The 20,738-nt window shown below is 44.3% G+C and overlaps 1 protein-coding gene across 3 annotated transcripts in view; it reads left to right on the top strand.

The window, feature by feature from the left end:
* MCM9 (minichromosome maintenance 9 homologous recombination repair factor) overlaps positions 1-20,738 on the top strand; it is a 71,567-nt gene that overhangs the window by 32,172 nt on the left and 18,657 nt on the right. For 2 of the 3 annotated variants that reach the window (XM_085881480.1, XM_085881473.1), the window contains 6 exons: positions 5,099-5,273; positions 5,367-5,569; positions 5,707-5,910; positions 11,060-11,170; positions 15,917-15,999; positions 16,690-16,835. In XM_085881480.1, the coding sequence (XP_085737606.1) occupies positions 5,099-5,273; positions 5,367-5,569; positions 5,707-5,910; positions 11,060-11,170; positions 15,917-15,999; positions 16,690-16,835 (922 nt within the window). The remainder of the gene's footprint in view (positions 1-5,098; positions 5,274-5,366; positions 5,570-5,706; positions 5,911-11,059; positions 11,171-15,916; positions 16,000-16,689; positions 16,836-20,738) is intronic. The other variant, XM_085881476.1, reaches the window with a different exon arrangement.

Here is a 20,738-nt window from a genome sequence, read left to right as displayed (position 1 = left end):
TGCGTAATATGTGTCCGTCAAAGTTTCATGGGGGAGCATAAATGATGATAAGCTTTACTATTTAGCTGCATTGTAATAAAGATATCAATTATATGTATTACATCGTAATTGTAGTATACCGGTCTGCATGAATCTCCTCGATTGATAGCCGATCGTGCAAAACAACGCCCAACAAAACTGATGATGCGGGTCTGTCAATTTCTTACGCACATGAAAGTGGTCTGCAGGTCACGTGAACGAGGTACAACAGAAGTGATGACGCTGTAGACGTGTGCCTAGTGGCAATGCACAAACAACACGTCATTGTTTTAAGATGAAGAAGCCTGTAATGCCTGTGATAGCTCTGCTATTATGTGAAAAACGGCATTTTATCCCCTCATATTTCAGTCAAACCTGACGCACGTTAACCCCACTTGTTTGGCAAACATTCTATATTTTCTTCGTTTTCCAGTGACTGGAAGCGTTTATAATGAGTGAAACCCAAAAATGTGGTATCAAATGATTCCGGAAGTGACGAATTGAGCGGAATTATTTGAATATGATTTTTCTGACCGGCTGTCATGCTTTTGTAACGCATTAGCGAATTTCGACATGTGTGTATATATATATATATATATATATATATATATATATATATATATATATATATATATATATATATATATATATATATATATATATATATATATATATATATATATATATATATCTTCTTCTTCTTCTTTCGGCTGCTCCCGTACGGGGTCGCCACAGCGAATCATCCGTATGATCCGCATAGTGATTTGGCACATGTTTTACGCCGGATGCCCTTCCTGACGCAACCCTGGTTGCCTTTTACGACACAGGGATATGGTACACCTATTTTAACCGGGGTATACACCGGCCCAGTACACTGGTACTCATTTTGCCGACCTCGGAAGGATGACAGGCTGTCAACCCCCTGGTGTATTAATTCAGTGGCCCAACGGGGCTTGCTCAGGACCTTTTGGATCCCAAGCCACTGCCCTAACCACTGCGCCAACACCAGGCTAATTTTATTAATTCGACATATATATATGTGTATGTATATATATATATATATTTATATATATATATATATATATATATATATATATATATATATATATATATATATATATATATATATATATATATATATATCGTTAGGGCTGTGGAAATTCGCAGAGCACCATATAGGTCCTTAGATCAGTTATGCCGATAAGTCCGTGTTCAGTTAGATTTCCCCACCGTTGTTTAATGGGAATTTATCCGTGTGGACAGGGCTGTGATCTTTGAGTTGGCCGTTTTTCTTTTACTATCGTTATTTTGGACCAACCACCATCACTACCACCACAAAGTTCCACCAACCACGATCACCACAACCACCTTCTTGTCAACCGCCAACATCCCCACAGACAACGAACATCCACCTTCACAACAACCACCTTCACCACCACCGCCCAACCACACCACCCTCACGACCACCACAAATGCCAGCCACACCACCATCAAGACCACCACAAAACGCCAGCCACGCCACCATAACGCCAACCACACCACCACCGCATTTCCACCTCAGCACGGTTGCGAGAAGCCTGGCATTCATCGGGGGAGAACGGACGACGGCCTCACCCCTCCCCCCCCCCATGACAAACGTGCGGAAAAGACGAAAGGTATGAAGACATAAAGGAAAGGCCCCGATTCAGCGAGGAAACGCCCTGTTGCTGGAAGGGAGGGGGGCGAAAGGGAGGGGCGAGGGCCGTGGAGATAAAAGCGCGCGCTGAACGCAGCGTAAGGAGAAGCGAGTGGAGGTCTGGGCTCGTGTGAGAGTGTGGAGTTGTGGGCAGCCGCGCTGGAGCCTGGAGTGTGGGGTCCCCGCAGTCAGTGAGGAGCTGGAGAGGGTCCAAGAGGGATGCCCAAGCAAGTCACCATGAGGGTGGAGGTAACCTGCGGCGGCCTCTTGGAGTTCCTTCGGTCAACCAAGCTCCTTGGACATAAAGACACTAAGGTGTCCAGTCTGACCCCCTTGTCTTTAAGGGGGTCTTTTCCTTTCTTCTATTTGTGTGGAAGTTGTGGCGCCGTGACCCGTTAAGTAGAGAAACTGTTAAGTGACTGTACATGATTAATTGTAGATGGTTGAAGCGCTTCGCCTTGCTCGCGTCTAGGTCTCGTCCCGCATTCATCACGAATCAACTGCATGCGTGTTTCACCAATTCATTGCATGATTGTTTGTATACGTGTAAAATAATAAATGTGCTTATTTGAATGTGAACCTGTTTGTCGTGTCATTTTCCCCATTGAAACGCCATATTGCATTTCGGAATGGTAGCGGGCTTTTTGATAGCCGATAAAAGAATCGGGTCCAGCGAGGTCTCGCGATAATACCCCGCTCGGTTATCCCAGAATGGAACGAACCGCTTAAGCGGTTCGTGTCCAAGCAGACCTCGCTGAGGTACGGTCTCTTGGTAGGCTGCCCACGCGAATAATTAGGTATATCGACAATTCGGCGATTGACCCTGTCGTGTGCGGGTAGAATATTGACTAGGCCGTGGTGTGCGCTTGGAACACACCCGTGACTGGTTTTCGGCGTTGTTCCGGAAAGTCGCGACTGAATTGTCCGTCCGGTGGGCGTACGGCCGCAATTCGGCTAAAAAGCAGCTGTCTGCACTCCGGCGGGCGCAGATTCGTAACAATATATATATATATATGTATATATATATATATATATATATATATATATATATATATATATATATATATATATATATATATATATATATATATATATATATATACATACAGTGGGAGAACAAGTATTAGATACACTGCCGATTTTGCAGGTTTTCCCACTAACAAAGCACGTAGAGGTCTGCAATTTTTATCAGAGGTACACTTCAACTGTGAAAGACGGAATCTAAAACAAAAATCCTGAAAATCACATTGTATGATTTTCAAATAATTAATTTGCATTTTATTGCATGAAATAAGTATTTGATACATCAGAAAAACAGAACTTCATATTTGGTACAGAAACCTTTGTTTGCAATTACAGAGATCAGACGTTTCCTGTAGTTCTTAACCAGGTTTGCACAGACTGCAGCAGGGATTTTACCCCACTCCTCCATACAGATCTTCTCCAGATCCTTCAGGTTTCGGGGCTGTCGCTGGGCAACACAGACTTTCAACTCCCTCCAAAGATTTTCTATTGGGTTCAGGTCTGGAGACTGGTTAGGCCACTCCAGGACCTTGAGATGCTTCTTACGGAGCCACTCCTTAGTTGCCCTGGCTGTGTTTCGGGTCGTTGTCATGCTGGAAGACCCAGCCACGCCCCATCTTCAATGCCCTTGTTGAGGGAAGGAGGTTGTTGGCCAAGATCTCGCGATACATGGCCCATCCATCCGCCCCTCAATACGGTGCAGTCGTCCTGTCCCCTTTGCAGAAAAGCATCCCCAAAGAATGATGTTTCCACCTGCATGCTTCACGGTTGGGATGGTGTTCTTGGGGTTGTACTCATCCTTCTTCTTCCTCCAAACACGGCGAGTGGCGTTTAAACCAAAAAGCTCTATTTTGGTCTCATCAGACCACATGACCTTCTCCCATTCCTCCTCTGGATCATCCAGATGGTCATTGGCAAACTTCAGATGGGTCTGGACATGCTCTGGCTTGAGCAGAGGGACCTTGCGTGCGCTGCAGGATTTTAATCCATGACGGAGTAGTGTGTTACTTATGGTTTTCTTTGATACTGTGGTCCCAGCTCTCTTCAGGTCATTGACCAGGTCCTGCCGTCTAGTTCTGGGCTGATCCCTCACCTTTCTCATGATCATTGAGGCTCCACGAGGTGAGATCTTGCATGGAGCCCCAGACCGAGGGAGATTGACTGTTATCTTGAACTTCTTCCATTTTGTAATAATTGCACCAACAGTTGTTGCCTTCTCACCAAGCTGCTTGCCTATTATCCTGTAGCCCATCCCAGCCTTGTGCAAGTCTAAAATTTTGTCCCTGATGTCCTGAGACAGCTCTCTGTTCTTGCCCATTGTAGAGAGGTTGGAGTCTGATTGATTGAATGTGGACAGCTGTCTTTTATGCAGATAACGTTTTCAAACAGGTGCAGTTAATACAGGTAATGAGTGGAGAATGGGAGGGCTTCTTAAAGACAAAACTAACAGGTCTGTGAGAGCCGGAAATCTTCCTTTATGGTCGGTGATCAAATACTTATTTCATGCAATAAAATGCAAATTAATTATTTAAAAATCATACAATGTGATTTTCAGGATTTTTGTTTTAGATTCCGTCTTTCACAGTTGAAGTGTACCGATGATTAAAATTACAGACCTCTACGTGCTTTGTAAGTGGGAAAACCTGCAAAATCGGCAGTGTATCAAATACTTGTTTTCCCAACTCTATATATATATATATATATATATATATATATATATATATATATATATATATATATATATATATATATATATATATATATATATATATATATATATATCTCAAAGGAATCCATGGTAAATTCTCCAATCTTTTTAATTGAAAGCTCTCGCATCTCTTAACCTGAACCAAATTTCAAAATTTAAATGCAGAATTGACCGAAACAGCAGTTCGTACTGTGAAGAAGTGTTCATTTGTCCAATTCGTACATTGTTTGACATTCCGGTCATCTCCAGATGGTGTTTAATATGACCGTGCTGGCTTGTCAAGCGATTAGTCATCAGAAACGTGTGGAAACGAAATAAACTATGAACACTCGGAAATGCCCGTAGTGTCAAAAAGACAGACAAAAAACTGATTCATTTATTAGATATTAAAAATGGAGTAAAACAATATATTTTTTTTAATATTGCATCTTTCTCAAATGAAAGCCGATGAGTAAGTTTACTGCTCATGGGATGCGAGGTGAGACTGATGTTGTGCACCTTGCTTCCAATCTGTTAAGATACTCTTCGTGGCTTTCAGTTGATAAAAATTGATTTGTTTTAACTTGTCCGCAACACAGACCGACATAAAAACTATACTCCATTGTAACGCTTTCTGCTCCTCCCTTTCCCTCGACACATCATGTCTCCTTCAAAGCTTCACCCTATCTCCTCAGGACTGACGGTGGCAGCCGTCCGCGAGGGCGGTGACTGGGGTTTGGAAGCTGGAGCGCTTGTACTATCAGACGGTGGTCTATGCTGCATCGACGAATTCAACGGGATACGGGAACACGATCGCTGCAGCATACATGAAGCAATGGAACAACAGAGCATCAGTGTTGCCAAGGCAGGGTAAGTCCCCTCCCTCCCTCTCTAAAATGGCATTCTCTATCCTTTCCACTCAACCATGCTTTACAACTTGGCTCTTCCTTTCTCCAATCATAGCCTAGTTTGCAAGTTGAGTACACGAGCCACTGTTCTGGCAGCAACCAATCCGAAAGGACATTACGACACCCAGCAGCCTTTGAGTGTGAACGTGGCTCTCACAAGTCCTCTGCTTAGTCGTTTTGACCTGGTATTGGTCCTGCTTGACACTCAGAACTCTGACTGGGATAGAGTTGTCTCTTCTTTCATCTTGGAGCAAAAAGGTCAGGCCACCAATATCTGATGGCTTACTACTTTGGGGTGGAGGGGGCAAGCCAAATACCATCACTGTTTAATCTGTTAATCCATCGTGAAACCAATTGATGATTATGCATACTGCATCTTGTACTTATATCCCCAGCCTCTCCATGCAAGTCAGGAGACCTGTGGTCTATGGAGAAGATGCAAGCATACTTCTGTGCAACCCGTGCCCTGCAACCTTGCCTCTCACCTGCCGCAGACCGTGTGCTCTCTCGGTACTACCAGTACCATAGGCGCAGCAATGGACGCAATGCTGCGAGAACAACGCTCCGGATGCTCGAGTCTCTCATCCGTTTGTCCCAAGGTCTGCAGTCAGGTGTTCTTTAAAGTATTCTTGCATTGGGATTTATAGACCTTGTGAAGGTGCTGGTACTGAACGTTTACATATCACTGATGGTAACCAGCCTGGCGTCTTGCAAATGACTTGTAGTGAGTGTGTGCCATTTGGATTCCTGGAAAGGCAATGGAGAGGTTTACATGCGATAATTCCATGCACAAAGGAAGTTGCAAGATTGGAGCAATGCCTTACATGTGTCTCAATTGGTAATACTGGTAATTGGTTCATGAAAAAATATTTTCACGAAAAAAATAAGTGACCACTATATTCGTTATTGTTGTGTGTCTGTCTGTCTGTCTGTCCCGAGCATAGCTCCGTGGGTTTTGATCCGATCCTGACAAAATTTTGGTGGGAGGATTATATCATGATCTTGTTGTGTTTTCCTGAAAATGGGCGTGGTGCGCCCATTATGGGCGGAGCCACGCCCAAAAAACATGTGTTTTTAGGGGTTAGCTGATTTCAATTTGCATCTTCTCCTCGGGGGTTTGTCAAATCTGGCAGGGGTTTCGGTAATTGGTTAGCCCAATGGCTCCTGCATAGCCCCACAGAGCTCTATTTTTTTTTCATTTTCATCACAAGGTCACGAACTTAGAAAATTTCGAATTTTGACATAAAAATCATACGACCACCCAAACTTTGAGAGCTCGGATGACAATATTTTTTATGCATAATCTTGAGGTCATTCCCCACCGAAAGTCTTGAAACCATTTTGCTCTATCTCGAACACCTTGCCCGTGGCGCCCCCTTCAAGTTTGTTTTTATGCTGATTTCAACAAAGTATGGATAATCCGAGGAGTGTGAAATGCCATATAGCCTATATGACGTTATATTGTTCCTGGAATGTTCCGGAGGAAGTTTTTCACCAAAGGTCATAATCCTTGACCTTTGACCTTTAAAGGTTATGCAAAGGTCAAATTTTTAAAGTTGTTGAACGAAACCGGGTTTTCGACATTTTGCAGCTTATAAGCTGTCACTCGTACCACATCATGTTGATCATTTTTATAACTTGGTCAAACATTATCACATTGTCTCATCCTTGACTTCTGAAACAATCTACATCGTCAAATACCACTCGTGAACCATCGTCGTCTTCAGACTTGTTAGTTTTAATATCTATTAAACTGAGACATCTCAAATTCAGCGGCTGATGGCTGTGGCAGCCATTTTCTACTGCCATCAAAAATTTGAGATGGCCCAATATCCAAATCTGTTCATAATATGATAGGCTACTAGTGTGCCAAATTTGGTGCTTTCCTCACAAAATGCACAATTGTTATGCTATATTTAGCTAAGTTGCCCCACTACTAGGGGGTTTGTCGAATCTGACAGAGGGTTTCGGTATTTGGTTAGCCCAATGGCACCTGCATAGCTCCACGGAGCTCGTTTTTTTTTTTTTTTTTTTTTTTTTCATTTTTGTCCCAAGGTCAAGGTCACGAACTTAGAAAATTGCGAATTTTGACAAAAATCATATGACTGCCCAAACCTTGAGAGCTCGGATGACAATATTTTTTTATGCATAATCTTGAGGTCATTCTCCACCTAAAGTCTTGAAACCATTTTGCTCGATCTCGAACACCTTGCCCGTGGCGCCCCCTTCAAGTTTGTTTTTACACTCATTTCATCAAAGTATGGATAATCCGAGGAGTGTGAAATGCCATATAGCCTATATGATGTTATATTGTTCCTGGAATGTTCCAGAGGAAGTTTTGCACCAAAGGTCATAATCCTTGACCTTTGACCTTTAAAGTTCACAAAGGTCAAATTTTCGAAGTTGAGGGAATCTAACCGGGTTTTCGACCTTCTTCGACGAACTAACTCAAATAAGATATAGCACGTATCCTGTTTCCTTATTTTAATGTCCACAACATTGTTTTGTGACCTTTAAAGATTATGCAAAGGTCAAATTTTTTTAAGTTGTTGAACGAAACCGGGTTTTCGACATTTTGCAGCTAATGACCCGTCACTCGTACCACATCATGTTGATCATTTTTATAACGTGGTCAAAAATTATCACATTGTCTCATCCTTGACTTCTGAAACAATCTACATCGTCAAATACCACTCGTGAACCATCGTCATCTTCAGACTTGTCTCAACTTGTAATCAGTACCTCTGTCTGCGAGCTCTCACCTCATGTTTGTCTATGTGTTGTATCGTCCTCCCAACAGTGACGACTCGATCAACATCTCTCTGAGACGACATGGACCAACTTTTAATCGCTCATCCCAACTCTCTCTTCCTCACATGTGGTGATTTAAATTGTCATCTGGCAACTTGCCTGGGTGTTGGTAGCTCTCACCAGCCATGGCATTTCTGTGACTTCGTGGGACTGAATTAATCTGTGAATTTTACCACACTGATTTCTCCCAATGGCAAATCCTCGCTTCTGCATTTCGTGATGACCAACTTCCCCACCAATGTATCTTGCTTGTCCTCTGCCCCAATTGGCTCATCTGATCATGTGCTTGTGAAGGTCAACATCTCTGGCCATTCTCAGAGAGCAGCCACAGCGCTGGCAAGTCTTGCAGTTCACCCAGGCAAAATGGTAGGGACTGCAAGTAGTCATCACACTTCAGGACGGGTCTCCTATATCTACTGCCCCTGACATCAATTCAGCCAGGGAATTCTTCCACAGAAACCTGCTCTCTCTCGTGCACAGATTCTTGTAGCCAATGTGTGGCTCTCAACAGAGCCCTTCGTTCTTCATGTGAAAGCTTGAGTACCCCAAGACGGTGTTTATCTCAACTGGTCATCTTATTCCTAATCTTAATCAATGATCTCACTGACTCTCTGGAAAATCGTCTATCTCTCTGCTGACAGACAGGTAACAACCTCTGTTCTCTTCAGACCTTGACGAAATCAAAAACTGGTCAAACACTTGGAATATCTTTGTCTTGGGGAAATAAAACAACACACACACACACACACACACACACACACACACACACACACACACACACACACACACACACACACACACACACACACACACACACACACACACACACACACACACACACACACACACACACACACACACACACACACACACACACACACACACACACACACACACACACACACACACACACACACACACACACACACACACACACACACACACACACACACACACACACACATACATACACACATACATACACACATACACACATACACACATACATACATACATACATACATACATACATACATACATACATACATACATACATACATACATACATACATACATACATACATACATACATACATACATACATACATACATACATACATACATACACACACACATACACACTCACTTCTCCTTTTAGCAATCTGAAGGATGACAGGCAGTCAGCCCACTTGGTGTTATTTCACCGGCATGACAAAGTCTTGAACTCAACACCCTAAAATCTTAATCCAGCCACCTTAACCATGAAGCCAACACCAGGCTCCACTTGCTACTTACATGTAGAAGCGAAAATTGTGAGTCGTCTCTCCAGATTAGCCCAGCCTTTTTCAATTCCACAAACAGACGTGCAGAGAATTGCCTTATTTTAATATAGCTAGAAACACCCGCTCCATCTGGGATTGGCCTTGAAGTGGTGATGGGGGTGGGGGGGGGTGGAGAATGGTGAGGAAAATGGGGAAAATACCCTTCATGCCACGGCTAGTAATCCCCCTTCTCTCTAGCAGGAGTCAGTAAAGTCGTCTCCTCACCCTCACGGTGGTGGAGGGACGGGGTGGGGATTATATGGTGCCCATGACCTGACCTTGTATACCTCCAACCCATATGCACATTTACACCAAAGTTAAAGTAGTTTCCTGATGTCACAATCAAACTGCACTGACTTAACCAGCGCTTCACAGCGGCCTTGAAATCATCGTCAGAAGAAAAATGTTCTCGGAAGGAAAAAAAAAACAAAAACAAGGTGTTCCTTAAGTTTGGGGAAGATATCAAAATGTGACGGAGCCAAGTCAGGATAATGATCCTTTGTGGTGGTATTTCATTTTCCGTCTCTTGCCGTCAGGATCGTAATGGTGCTCATACCTCATCTCCAGTGCTTCACAGCACTGACAGTTGCGCTGCCCTCTGCCATCTTGACTGACGTAGCACTGAGACATCCAGTGTCAGAATCACAAAACTTCGCACTCAATGGCGAGAAGAACTAATGTGTGGACTACATTTGTTTTATTCAGATATCTTTACCCGTTTTGGAGAAACGAATGGGTTTCGATCACATCAAACCATCGCTGCAATCTCCGATTGTGTTTTCAATAACATCGTTTATTGTTCTTTCACATCTGACTAGTATTGCTCATTCCTTTCCTCGTTTAGTTCTCTAATGTACACCAACTTGATGTCCACTGCTGAGGTCCTGACAGAAACGTTTCCCATGACCACTTATTTCCCAGTTTTTATTTGCAAATGCACAAACAAGGAACTTTGGTGCAGGCGGAGGCCATTCGGCCCATCATGCCTGTGCTGCACCTTCCTTCACCTATCCACACAAGCTACCTGCAAGTTCCACCAATATCCTGTACCTCTCCATCTCCAATGCATCTTGGTACCTATCTGATTCCAATATAAACCTATCTACCCCCTCCACTTCCACGACCTTTCCAGTGAGACCATTCCATGTATTAACCAACACTGTCCTGTTTTCTTTACTCTCAGTCTGTGACTCTTGGTCTAAACACTGTTTACTCTACTGCACCTATCTTGTCCACACCTTTCATTATCTTAAACATCTATCAGATTCTCTTGTAATCTCCTTTGTAATGCATAAAGTCCTGGAATCGATATAGTAGCTCCACACTGTGTACCGTCCTTATGGCAGGTATGTCCTTCCTCAGACATGGTGACCAAAACTGAACACTAAATTCCTATAGTGTTAAAACGACCGCTTGATTTCCGATTTATCCTCCGATGAGCGCAACGTAAAACCCTGTTAGCTTTACCGAGAGCTGCCTGGCACTGTGTGATCTGCTTACCCCCACCTCCACCTGTATCTATTACTATCCTGAGATACTTCCACTGTGTGATGCGCTCCAAGACTGCCACTTGCATCATATAATCTCTATTTTCATTATTCTCTTCCAATCTCAGCACCTTACAAAGAAACAGCATCTGCCAATGTATCTACTTTCCTGAATCCGATCACCACCCTCTATCCCTCTACCACAAGTCCAAGTTTTATCATCTGCAAATATAGAAAAGGTGACACTTAACTTCACTGTCCAAATTGTTAATGTAAATTATGAATAATACTCACTACTAACATCCTTGCAATCAGATATCTTCCCATTCAGTCACTCTCTGCTTCCCATCACTGAGCCAGTTTCCAAGCCAGGTAGTTACCCAACCAGCCACACAGCCCTCACCAAAGCAAACAACATCATATGTGGTACATCAACAAAAGCTTTTTGAAAGTATAGATAAACTATATCCACTACACTTCCTTCATCCACCCAATCAGAAACTACTTCATAGAACTCCAATAAATATGATCTCCCTTGGGTAAATTCATGCTCACCACATTTAATCAGATTGTAAATATTCAAATGATTCCCTTTATGTTCCTTAATTAATGTCTCCAACACCTTCCCCACAACCAAAGTCAAACGAACAGGTCTATAGTTCCCTAATTCTTCTGTGGATCCTTTCTTAAATAATGGTGTTACATTTGCTCCTCTCCAATCCTCCGGTTCCTGTCCCGATTCCAATGAGCTGTAAAAGATATCCGTTAACGCCACGCTTATCTGCTCTGCCACCTTCCACAACACTCGAGGATGCATATTATCTTATCCTGGAGCTTTATCAGCCCTTTTCATGTTTCTAGCTGCTCCTTCACTTCCTCTCCTCTCACTTGGATCCCTTTTCAAAGCCCTTGCTCACTTACATCGATACTCTCCATGATTGGGAGTTCCTTTGACTGTTCCCGTGTGAATGTAGAAGGAATTTATTTTTTTTAATATACCAGCCATTTCACCCTATGCTTGGTGTTGGTTTAATGGTTAGGGTGGTGGGCTTTGGATCCTTGGGTCCTGAGTTCAAATCCCGCTCAGCTGTTGAATTAATACCAGGTGGGGTTGACTCGACCTGTCATCCTTCCGAGGTCGGCAAAATGAGTGCCAGCATGCTGGTATCCTGTGTCGGAGTAGCGACCCGTCCAGGATTGTGCCCAATAGCCAAGGAGACTGCTTAAGCAGCACCAACGCTCTGCACAGAGTATGGTCCCAATATCCTCCTCCTCCATCTCACCCTCATCGTCCAACAATTCTCCCATGCTATTACTCAACAGGCCCGTACTCCTCTTAACCCTTTCTTTACCTCATATATATATATATATATATATATATATATATATATATATATATATATATATATATATATATATATATATATATATATATATATATATATAATTCCTCGTGTCGGCTTAACGGTTAAGGTGGCTGGCTTAAGATCTCAAGGTCTTGAGCTCGAGCCCTTGTTTTTTCCGTTGAATTAATGCCAGGTGGGGTTGACTCGGCCTGTCATTCCAACGAGGTCGGCAAAATGAGTACTCGTGCACTGCAGGCATGTGATTTGGGTCTGAATAAATTATCTGAAGATCAACTTCTTGCAGGCCAACGACCTGCCCGATGTGCCAAAGGCACGAGGAGGGGAGAGTATTTGGGGGGGAGGGGTGTCGTTGCTCTCCCCCTCGTTTGTGGGTGTCTGGGGTGGGGGTGGGGGTTCTCCCAGGAAAATTTTCAATTACCCACTGCAAATAAATCAATTTCCTGGAAAATTGAGCTTAATTTTGAGGAAAAAATAGTAGAAGATAGTGTATGCTTCGAAAAGCCTCAGATTTGACAATGACGCATCATAGTTGGATAGCCATCTGTGTGAAACAAATCTCTCGGGCATTGTGAAACCAATTGCAATCAACTTCCAGATCTCTTTGAGAAAGTCTCGCAATTCGGTGGACCACTTGATCTCATTGAAGATGTCGGTATGAAGTTCCTCAATTCTATAGTGAAACGGCTGGCAAAATTGTTGAGTGGCATTATTATGGACATGATGACGTGTCTCCATCCACAAAAACAAAAAATCGGATTTCCGTGAAAAATCACATCCATGGTACTGGTGATGGAGGGTGCTGAATCGGTGGCACAGTTGCTCCCCCAGAAAATGATGCAATCAGCAGCATACGATAGCGAGCTACCTCTGTGATATACTTAAAGGATGCTTTTCTGTTATGTTTAATATTCTTGGCTGTCCTTTTCATATTTCCTTTTGGCCTGCAGAGTTATTTTTTTTAACCAGTCTCTGTTTACTCCTATACTGATGCGAGTCAGACGTCTTCTCCTTCTCTTCCCTTTAAAGGGGTGAGGTCCGATGGCACCAAGCTTCTGCCCTGCCTTGACCACGAGACTCCTCCACCTCAGCCAACTCTCTCCAACCACCCCTACACCTTATAGCTATCCCTCCTTACACAATCCTCCCATTTCAATAGCAGTCTGCCTCGTTTCCTCCTACCATGCTCCCTCAACCTATACACTCTACTCTTTGCCATTCTCTCTTCCCTCATCCGCACCAAGTGTCCAGCTCAACTGGCATTTCACCAATCTCCCTGTCAAGCTCATCTGCACACCAGTCTCCTTCCTCAGTTCATCCATCCTCCTCATATCCACCCTCTTCACTCCCACAATCCTCCTGACCCAATTTTTGCAAACCTGCAGCCTCTGTTGTTGTTGTTGTTGTTGGTGTGTGTGCGCGTCTCTCTGTCAGTGCCACTGTCTCAAGATTGTAAAGGTACGCCAGCGTTACATATGACATCAGAACCTTGCCTTTCAGTTTTCTTGATATCTTTCTGTCTGCCATCACTCCCTCCACCTTCCTATATGCATTCACACCCACCTGAATCCTCCGCACCTCTGCCTTGGACTTACCATCCCCGGTCACTGTTCCTTCCAGATACTCAAACTTATTTCCCTGCCTGATCTCCTTCCCCTCAAACCTGATAATCATTTATTTTCTCTGCTGCCTGACCTACATCACCTCAATCTTCTCCATACTCTTCTTCAGCCCATGTTTCCCAAATGCCTCATTCCACTCCCCCAGCACTTCTTGCATCTCCCACCCACAACAGCTAGGTTGTCTGCATACACTGTCCTCCCAATATTATCCCTCAAGCTCACCTTCCTGCTTTCCAGCTCCATCACCATGATAAACATGAGTGGGCTGAGAGCACTTCCCTGCCTCAAATAAATGTCCATGCCCAACTCCTCAGACATCCCACGACCAACCAATACTCTTCCCTTAGTTCCCTTGTACATCCCTTCCACCAACCTGACTTCTGCTTCCAGCACTCTCATCCATCTCAGTGTTGCCATCACCGTCTCTCTCAGGACAGTGTCTTAGGCCTTATCCAAGTCCACAAATCCCAATGCCATCTCACCTTGCACCTCCAATCTTTTCTCCACCAGCTAGCTCAGCGCAAACATCCCATCCGGCATCCCCCTACCCTTTATAAAGCCTCCTTGCTCTTATCCGATCTCCACACTCTTCCTTGTCCTCCCGTCCAGAATCCTCTTCAGCACCATTATATGACTTAGGAGTGTAGTGCCCCTGTACTTCCCCGGATCTTGAGCATCGTCCTTCCATATCGGCACAATTAACCGTCCTCAACTCCTCGGGGATTTGAACCCTTTCTCTCATACATATATTCAACAGCCTCTTTGTCCAACTGACTCAGACTTCTTCCACTTCAATTATTATCTCTGTACATACCTCATCAATGCCTGGTACTCTTCCCTTCTTCACTGCCCTCTGCATTTCCTCCACTGTGACCTCCAACTCCTTTCCCCTCTCAATAACATGGTAGCTCCAGCTCAACCGTTGCTTTCTTTCCGGTTCAACAGCTCCTTGAAATATCCTTCCCACAGCTTCAATCCTGCCCCCTCTGCCGCTATCACTAGCCTCCTGCCACCATCCTTAATCACTGCCCCTCCCTTCATGTCCTTACCATGAGCCAATTTGTATATCATCTTCCTCCCAAATCCTCTTGCAACTTGTTTTTTACCTCTTCCACATCATTCCTCGCCTTATCCACAGCTCTCCTTCATGCTTTCTTCTTCTTCTGCCGATACTGGTGCAGCAACCCTGCTTCCGGCTCCACTATACCTGGTTTCTATCCCTCGACAGTGCACCCTTTCCTGACGTCCTTCCACACAAAACTTCTGCAATTCCCATAAATGCTTCTCGATACTTCTTCCACCACTCCTCCAAACCTTCTGCTTTTTTCACCAAGTTGCTCATACCGAGCTCTCAACCTCTCCTTGTACTCTGACGTTTCCCCAACACTTCCCCCACCTAATAATCTTCTGACCCCTGCTCTTAACCCCCCTCCTTTTCTTCATCCATACCACAAACACCACAGGCTTGTGTTTGGTGGTAACATGCTCTCCCGACACTGCCAAGTCCAGTCCTGTTATTTGATTGCTAGGTATGAGCAACTTCGTGAAGAAGCGGAAGGTTTAGAGACTCTAATCTCGTCCTGTTGTTTTGTATTGAACGAATGCCTTCTGTTTATCCTTAAATTCCATTGCATATCTTTTCTCAACCTCCATAATCTCTTTCTGCTTCTGCCTTTCTACTTCCTTATTTTGGGAAAGTCCTTTTGCTTCTTATTTATGCTTTCTGCTGGAATTCTTACCATAAACATGTGTGCATGTTGACTTGAAGCACATTGTCCATTTCAGTAGATATAACAATGGTAAGACATATATCATTTGTTATTTTGAAACCTTTTGTTTTTAATGAAAATGATAATACCTTTTGTTTAGCAAAACGTTTATTCAGCCTTTGTATGAAAACACCACCAAAATCTGTTCTTATGAATATTGTTCTAAATCCTGCACATATGAGCATTTCTAATTTTGGATAATTCTCTCCTTTGTGTCCTCGTTCAACTAGCACATGCGCGGCTGATGTTCCGTGAAGAGGTGATTATGGAGGATGCAATCACTGTGGTCTCGCTCATGGAAACCTCGATGCAGGTCTTTGTGGGAAGGGTTATTTGATGCCACTACTGGAACTACATGCACAACCTGTGTCCTTCCACCACCAAACTAAATGCATTTCACCGATCAACGAAGAGGAAGCATCTGGAGTTGCACTGGGTCACATAACTTGCCATTTAAAGGCAGCCGTTTGGCTCAGCTTTGAATCAGCAGAAATGCCTCGACTGTAAGGATGGTGGATTCAAATAACTGTGGAGTTGGTGAAAGGAAAGGGTTGGGATGTGCTCTTACTTTACCATAATTAACTTTTTACTCTTCTTCTTTCAAATTCAGGACTAGGCTGCTGAGCATCATCAGCTGAGGGTGTGGCTGTGCCCCTGATGCAATACCCCAAGGATGTGGCAGGAATTTGGTCAGGGTGCTGGCAATAGCTCACCCACTCTGCATGAGGGACACCATAGGATCTTTGATGTCCACAAACTAATGCCGGCAGATGGGATGCCAGTTTAATATCCATCTGAGGGATGGCACACTGATGAATCACCCTGCCAGTGAAACACCCAGATGATAGTTTATAGCTGGGCCAAGATTCAAACCCAGGCTAGACAGCTTTGAGGCAAGTGCGTACCTCTATGCCGTCCTGCCAGCCCTAACTTTTTGCCGATTCTTAAAATAAATAGACTTGTATGAAAGAGGTTTTTAAATGATTGTGGTGTGTGAGTGCAGGGTGGGGTGATGGAAGGTGGTACGAGTGCATTGCACACAAGCTTTCCTGAAGATCCTGCATCTGCATACCGCATACACTGTGAGATCATGCTTGAGCAGCTTGGACTGCAGGATCTCCTTGCCAGTGAGATTGAGAGGCTGGACAGGTGTGTGCACTTTCTTGTGGTTGGGCTGTGGATTATGCTTACCTGGCTACTCATTGATCATACACTTTGTGTAATAGTTGCTGACCGTGGATAGCTGATCTCGGATAGGGTCAACTGTTTTGGAGGAACATCACCTAGGTTTTGGAGGATCGCTTCCCAGCTCCTCCACAATCCTTGGCATTGCATACAAAAGTGGAAAGAATTTGGGGATTTTGAACAGTATTACACAACTATGCAAATGAAGTAGAGACAGGTTGCATGTTATGTTGAAGGCTCCAGTCATGGATGACATAGTCCTCAGAGGCCAGGCCTGAAATAACCAGAATGGTGTCAAAGCCACCCAATGCTCGCTTGTTTATACATTTGTCGTTTTTAAAAGACTTGTCTAATCATATTTTTTATAAAGCATTGCAGTGAAGTCTGATCCAAATAATTTTAATGCAATATATGCATTTGTATATTGTAATCAGTAAACAAGAGGTACACACGAGGAATTCAAAACTCACAGAGGAGTGAACTTTCTCGCTGCAAAAAGTCAAAAAAGGCTTTCAGAGGTAGGAAATGCCGATGGCCCAAACTGGAAGACGAACTTGAAGACTGGGTTAACACACAAACAGTGGATGGTTGGGGTGTTTCCACTGTTCAGATTAGACTCGAAGCAAGATCGATCACTTCTTGTGGCTAATTTTCGGACGTTTTTGTGCTTGGTTTTTTTTTGTGCAATATTTGAGGCTTAAAAACCAGTGCGGCTTGTGTGTGCTTAAATTCCAGATTTTTTTTTTTTTTAATATAGGGGATACGGCTGAAATAACGATGCGCTCAATGGTCCGACTTTTATGGTACTTGCCTTGCCATGAGAAATGCACCGAAAAGAAAAAGTAATACGTAGTGTTGGGAGTGAGAGTGTGGACAGGAACGGATGGACAACAGCATCCTGGTTGCCATGGCAACCACTTCAGATGACGAACGTATGTCACGACACACCATCTCCAGTCTGTACCTGTGTACCAAATGTGAAAGTTGAAAACTTTGGGAGTTCGAGTGCGGACAGGAACGGATGGAAAACAGCATTCTGGTTGCCATGGCAACCACTTTAGATGACGAACGTATGTCGCAACACACCGTCTCCAGTCTGTACCTGTGTACCAATGTACCAAATGTGAAAGTTGAAAACTTTGGGAGTTCGAGTGCGGACAGGAATGGATGGAAAACAGCATCCTGGTTGCCATGGCAATCACTTTAGATGACGAACGTATGTCGCGACACACCGTCTCCACAGTCTGTACCTATGTACCAAATGTGAAAGTTGAAAACTTTCAGAGTTAGTGCGGACACGAACGGATGGAAAACAGCATCGTGGTTGCCATGGCAACCACTTTAGATGACGAACGTATGTCGCGACGCACCGTCTCCACAGTCTGCACCTATGTTCCAAATATGAAACGTGAAAGTTGAAAACTTTGGGAGTTAGAGTGTGGACAGGAACGGATGGAGAACAGTATCCTGGTTGCCATGGCAACCACTTTAGATGACGAACGTATGTCGCGACACACCGTCTCCAGTCTTTACCTATGTCCCAAATGTGAAACGTGACAGTTGAAAACTTTGGGAGCGAGAGTGCGGACAGGAACGGATGGAGAACAGCATTCTGGTTGCCATGGCAACCACTTTAGGTAACGAACTTATGTCGCGACACACCGTCTCCAGTCTGTACCTGTGTACCAATGTACCAAATGTGAAAGTTGAAAACTTTGGGAGTTCGAGTGCGGACAGGAACGGATGGAAAACAGCATCGTGGTTGCCATGGCAACCACTTCAGATGACGAACGTATGTCGCGACACACCGTCTCCACAGTCTGTACCTATGTACCAAATGTGAAACGTGAAAGTTGAAAACTTTGGGAGTTTGAGTGTGGACAGGAACAGATGGAGAACAACATCCTGGTTGCTATGGCAACCACTTTAGATGTCGAACGTATGTCGCGACACACCGTCTCCACAGTCTGTACCAATGTACCAAATGTGAAAGTTGAAAACTTTGGGAGTTAGGGTGCGGACAGGAACGGATGGAAAACAGCATCGTGGTTGCCATGGCAACCACTTTAGATGACGAACGTATGTCCCGGCACACCGTCTCCAGTCTGTACCTGTGTACCAATGTACCAAATGTGAAAGTTGAAAACTTTAGGAGTTAGAGTGCGGACAGGAACGGATGGAAAACAGCATCCTGGTTGCCATGGCAACCACTCTAGATGACGAACGTATGTCGCGACACACAGTCTGTACCTATGTACCAAATGTGAAACGTGACAGTTGAAAACTTTGGGAGCGAGAGTGCGGACAGGAACGGATGGAGAACAGCATCCTGGTTGCCATGGCAACCACTTTAGATGAAAAACGTATGTCGCGACACACAGTCTGTACCTGTGTACCAAATGTGAAAGTTGAAAACTTTGGGAGTTGAGTGCAGACAGGAACGGATGGAAAACAGCATTCTGGTTGCCATGGCAACCACTTTAGATGACGAACTTATGTCGCAACACACCGGCTGGAGTCTGTACCTGTGTACCAATGTACCAAATGTGAAAGTTGAAAACTTTGGGAGTTAGAGTGCGGACAGGAACGGATGGAAAACAGCATCCTGGTTGCCATGGCAACCACTTTAGATGACGAACGTGTGTCGCGACACCGTTTCCACAGTCTGTACCTGTGTACCAATGTACCAAATGTGAAAGTTGAAAACTTTGGGAGCGAGAGTGCGGACAGGAACGGATGGAAAACAGCATTCTGGTTGCCATGGCAACCACTTTAGATGACGAACTTATGTCGCGACACACCGGCTCCAGTCTGTACCTGTGTACCAATGTACCAAATGTGAAAGTTGAAAACTTTGGGAGTTAGAGTGCGGACAGGAACGGATGGAAAACAGCATCCTGGTTGCCATGGCAACCACTTTAGATGACGAACGTGTGTCGCGACACCGTTTCCACAGTCTGTACCTGTGTACCAATGTACCAAATGTGAAAGTTGAAAACTTTGGGAGTTCGAGTGCGGACAGGAACGGATGGAGAACAACATCCTGGTTGCTATGGCAACCACTTTAGATGACGAACGTATGTCGCGACACACCGTCTCCACAGTCGGCACCTATGTTCCAAATGTGAAAGTTGAAAACTTTCAGAGTTAGTGCGGACACGAACGGATGGAAAACAGCATCGTGGTTGCCATGGCAACCACTTTAGATGACGAACGTATGTCGCGACACACCGTCTCCAGTCTGTACCTATGTCCCAAATGTGAAACGTGACAGTTGAAAACTTTGGGAGTTAGAGTGTGGACAGGAACGGATGGAGAACAGTATCCTGGTTGCCATGGCAACCACTTTAGATGACGAACGTATGTCGCGACACACCGTCTCCAGTCTGTACCTATGTCCCAAATGTGAAACGTGACAGTTGAAAACTTTGGGAGCGAGAGTGCGGACAGGAACGGATGGAGAACAGCATTCTGGTTGCCATGGCAACCACTTTAGATGACGAACGTATGTCGCAACACACCGTCTCCAGTCTGTACCTGTGTACCAATGTACCAAATGTGAAAGTTGAAAACTTTGGGAGTTCGAGTGCGGACAGGAACGGATGGAAAACAGCATCCTGGTTGCCATGGCAACCACTTCAGATGACGAACGTATGTCGCGACACACCGTCTCCACAGTCTGTACCTATGTACCAAATGTGAAACGTGAAAGTTGAAAACTTTGGGAGTTTGAGTGTGGACAGGAACAGATGGAGAACAACATCCTGGTTGCTATGGCAACCACTTTAGATGTCGAACGTATGTCGCGACACACCGTCTCCACAGTCTGTACCAATGTACCAAATGTGAAAGTTGAAAACTTTGGGA

This window comes from Eptatretus burgeri, chromosome 1, assembly GCF_056783735.1.
Source record: "Eptatretus burgeri isolate ZD-2024b chromosome 1, Ebu_testis_v1, whole genome shotgun sequence".
NCBI classification, from domain to species: domain Eukaryota; kingdom Metazoa; phylum Chordata; class Myxini; order Myxiniformes; family Myxinidae; genus Eptatretus; species Eptatretus burgeri.
Note: the sequence above shows the minus strand (reverse complement) of the source record. Positions and strands in the feature narration are given on the sequence as shown.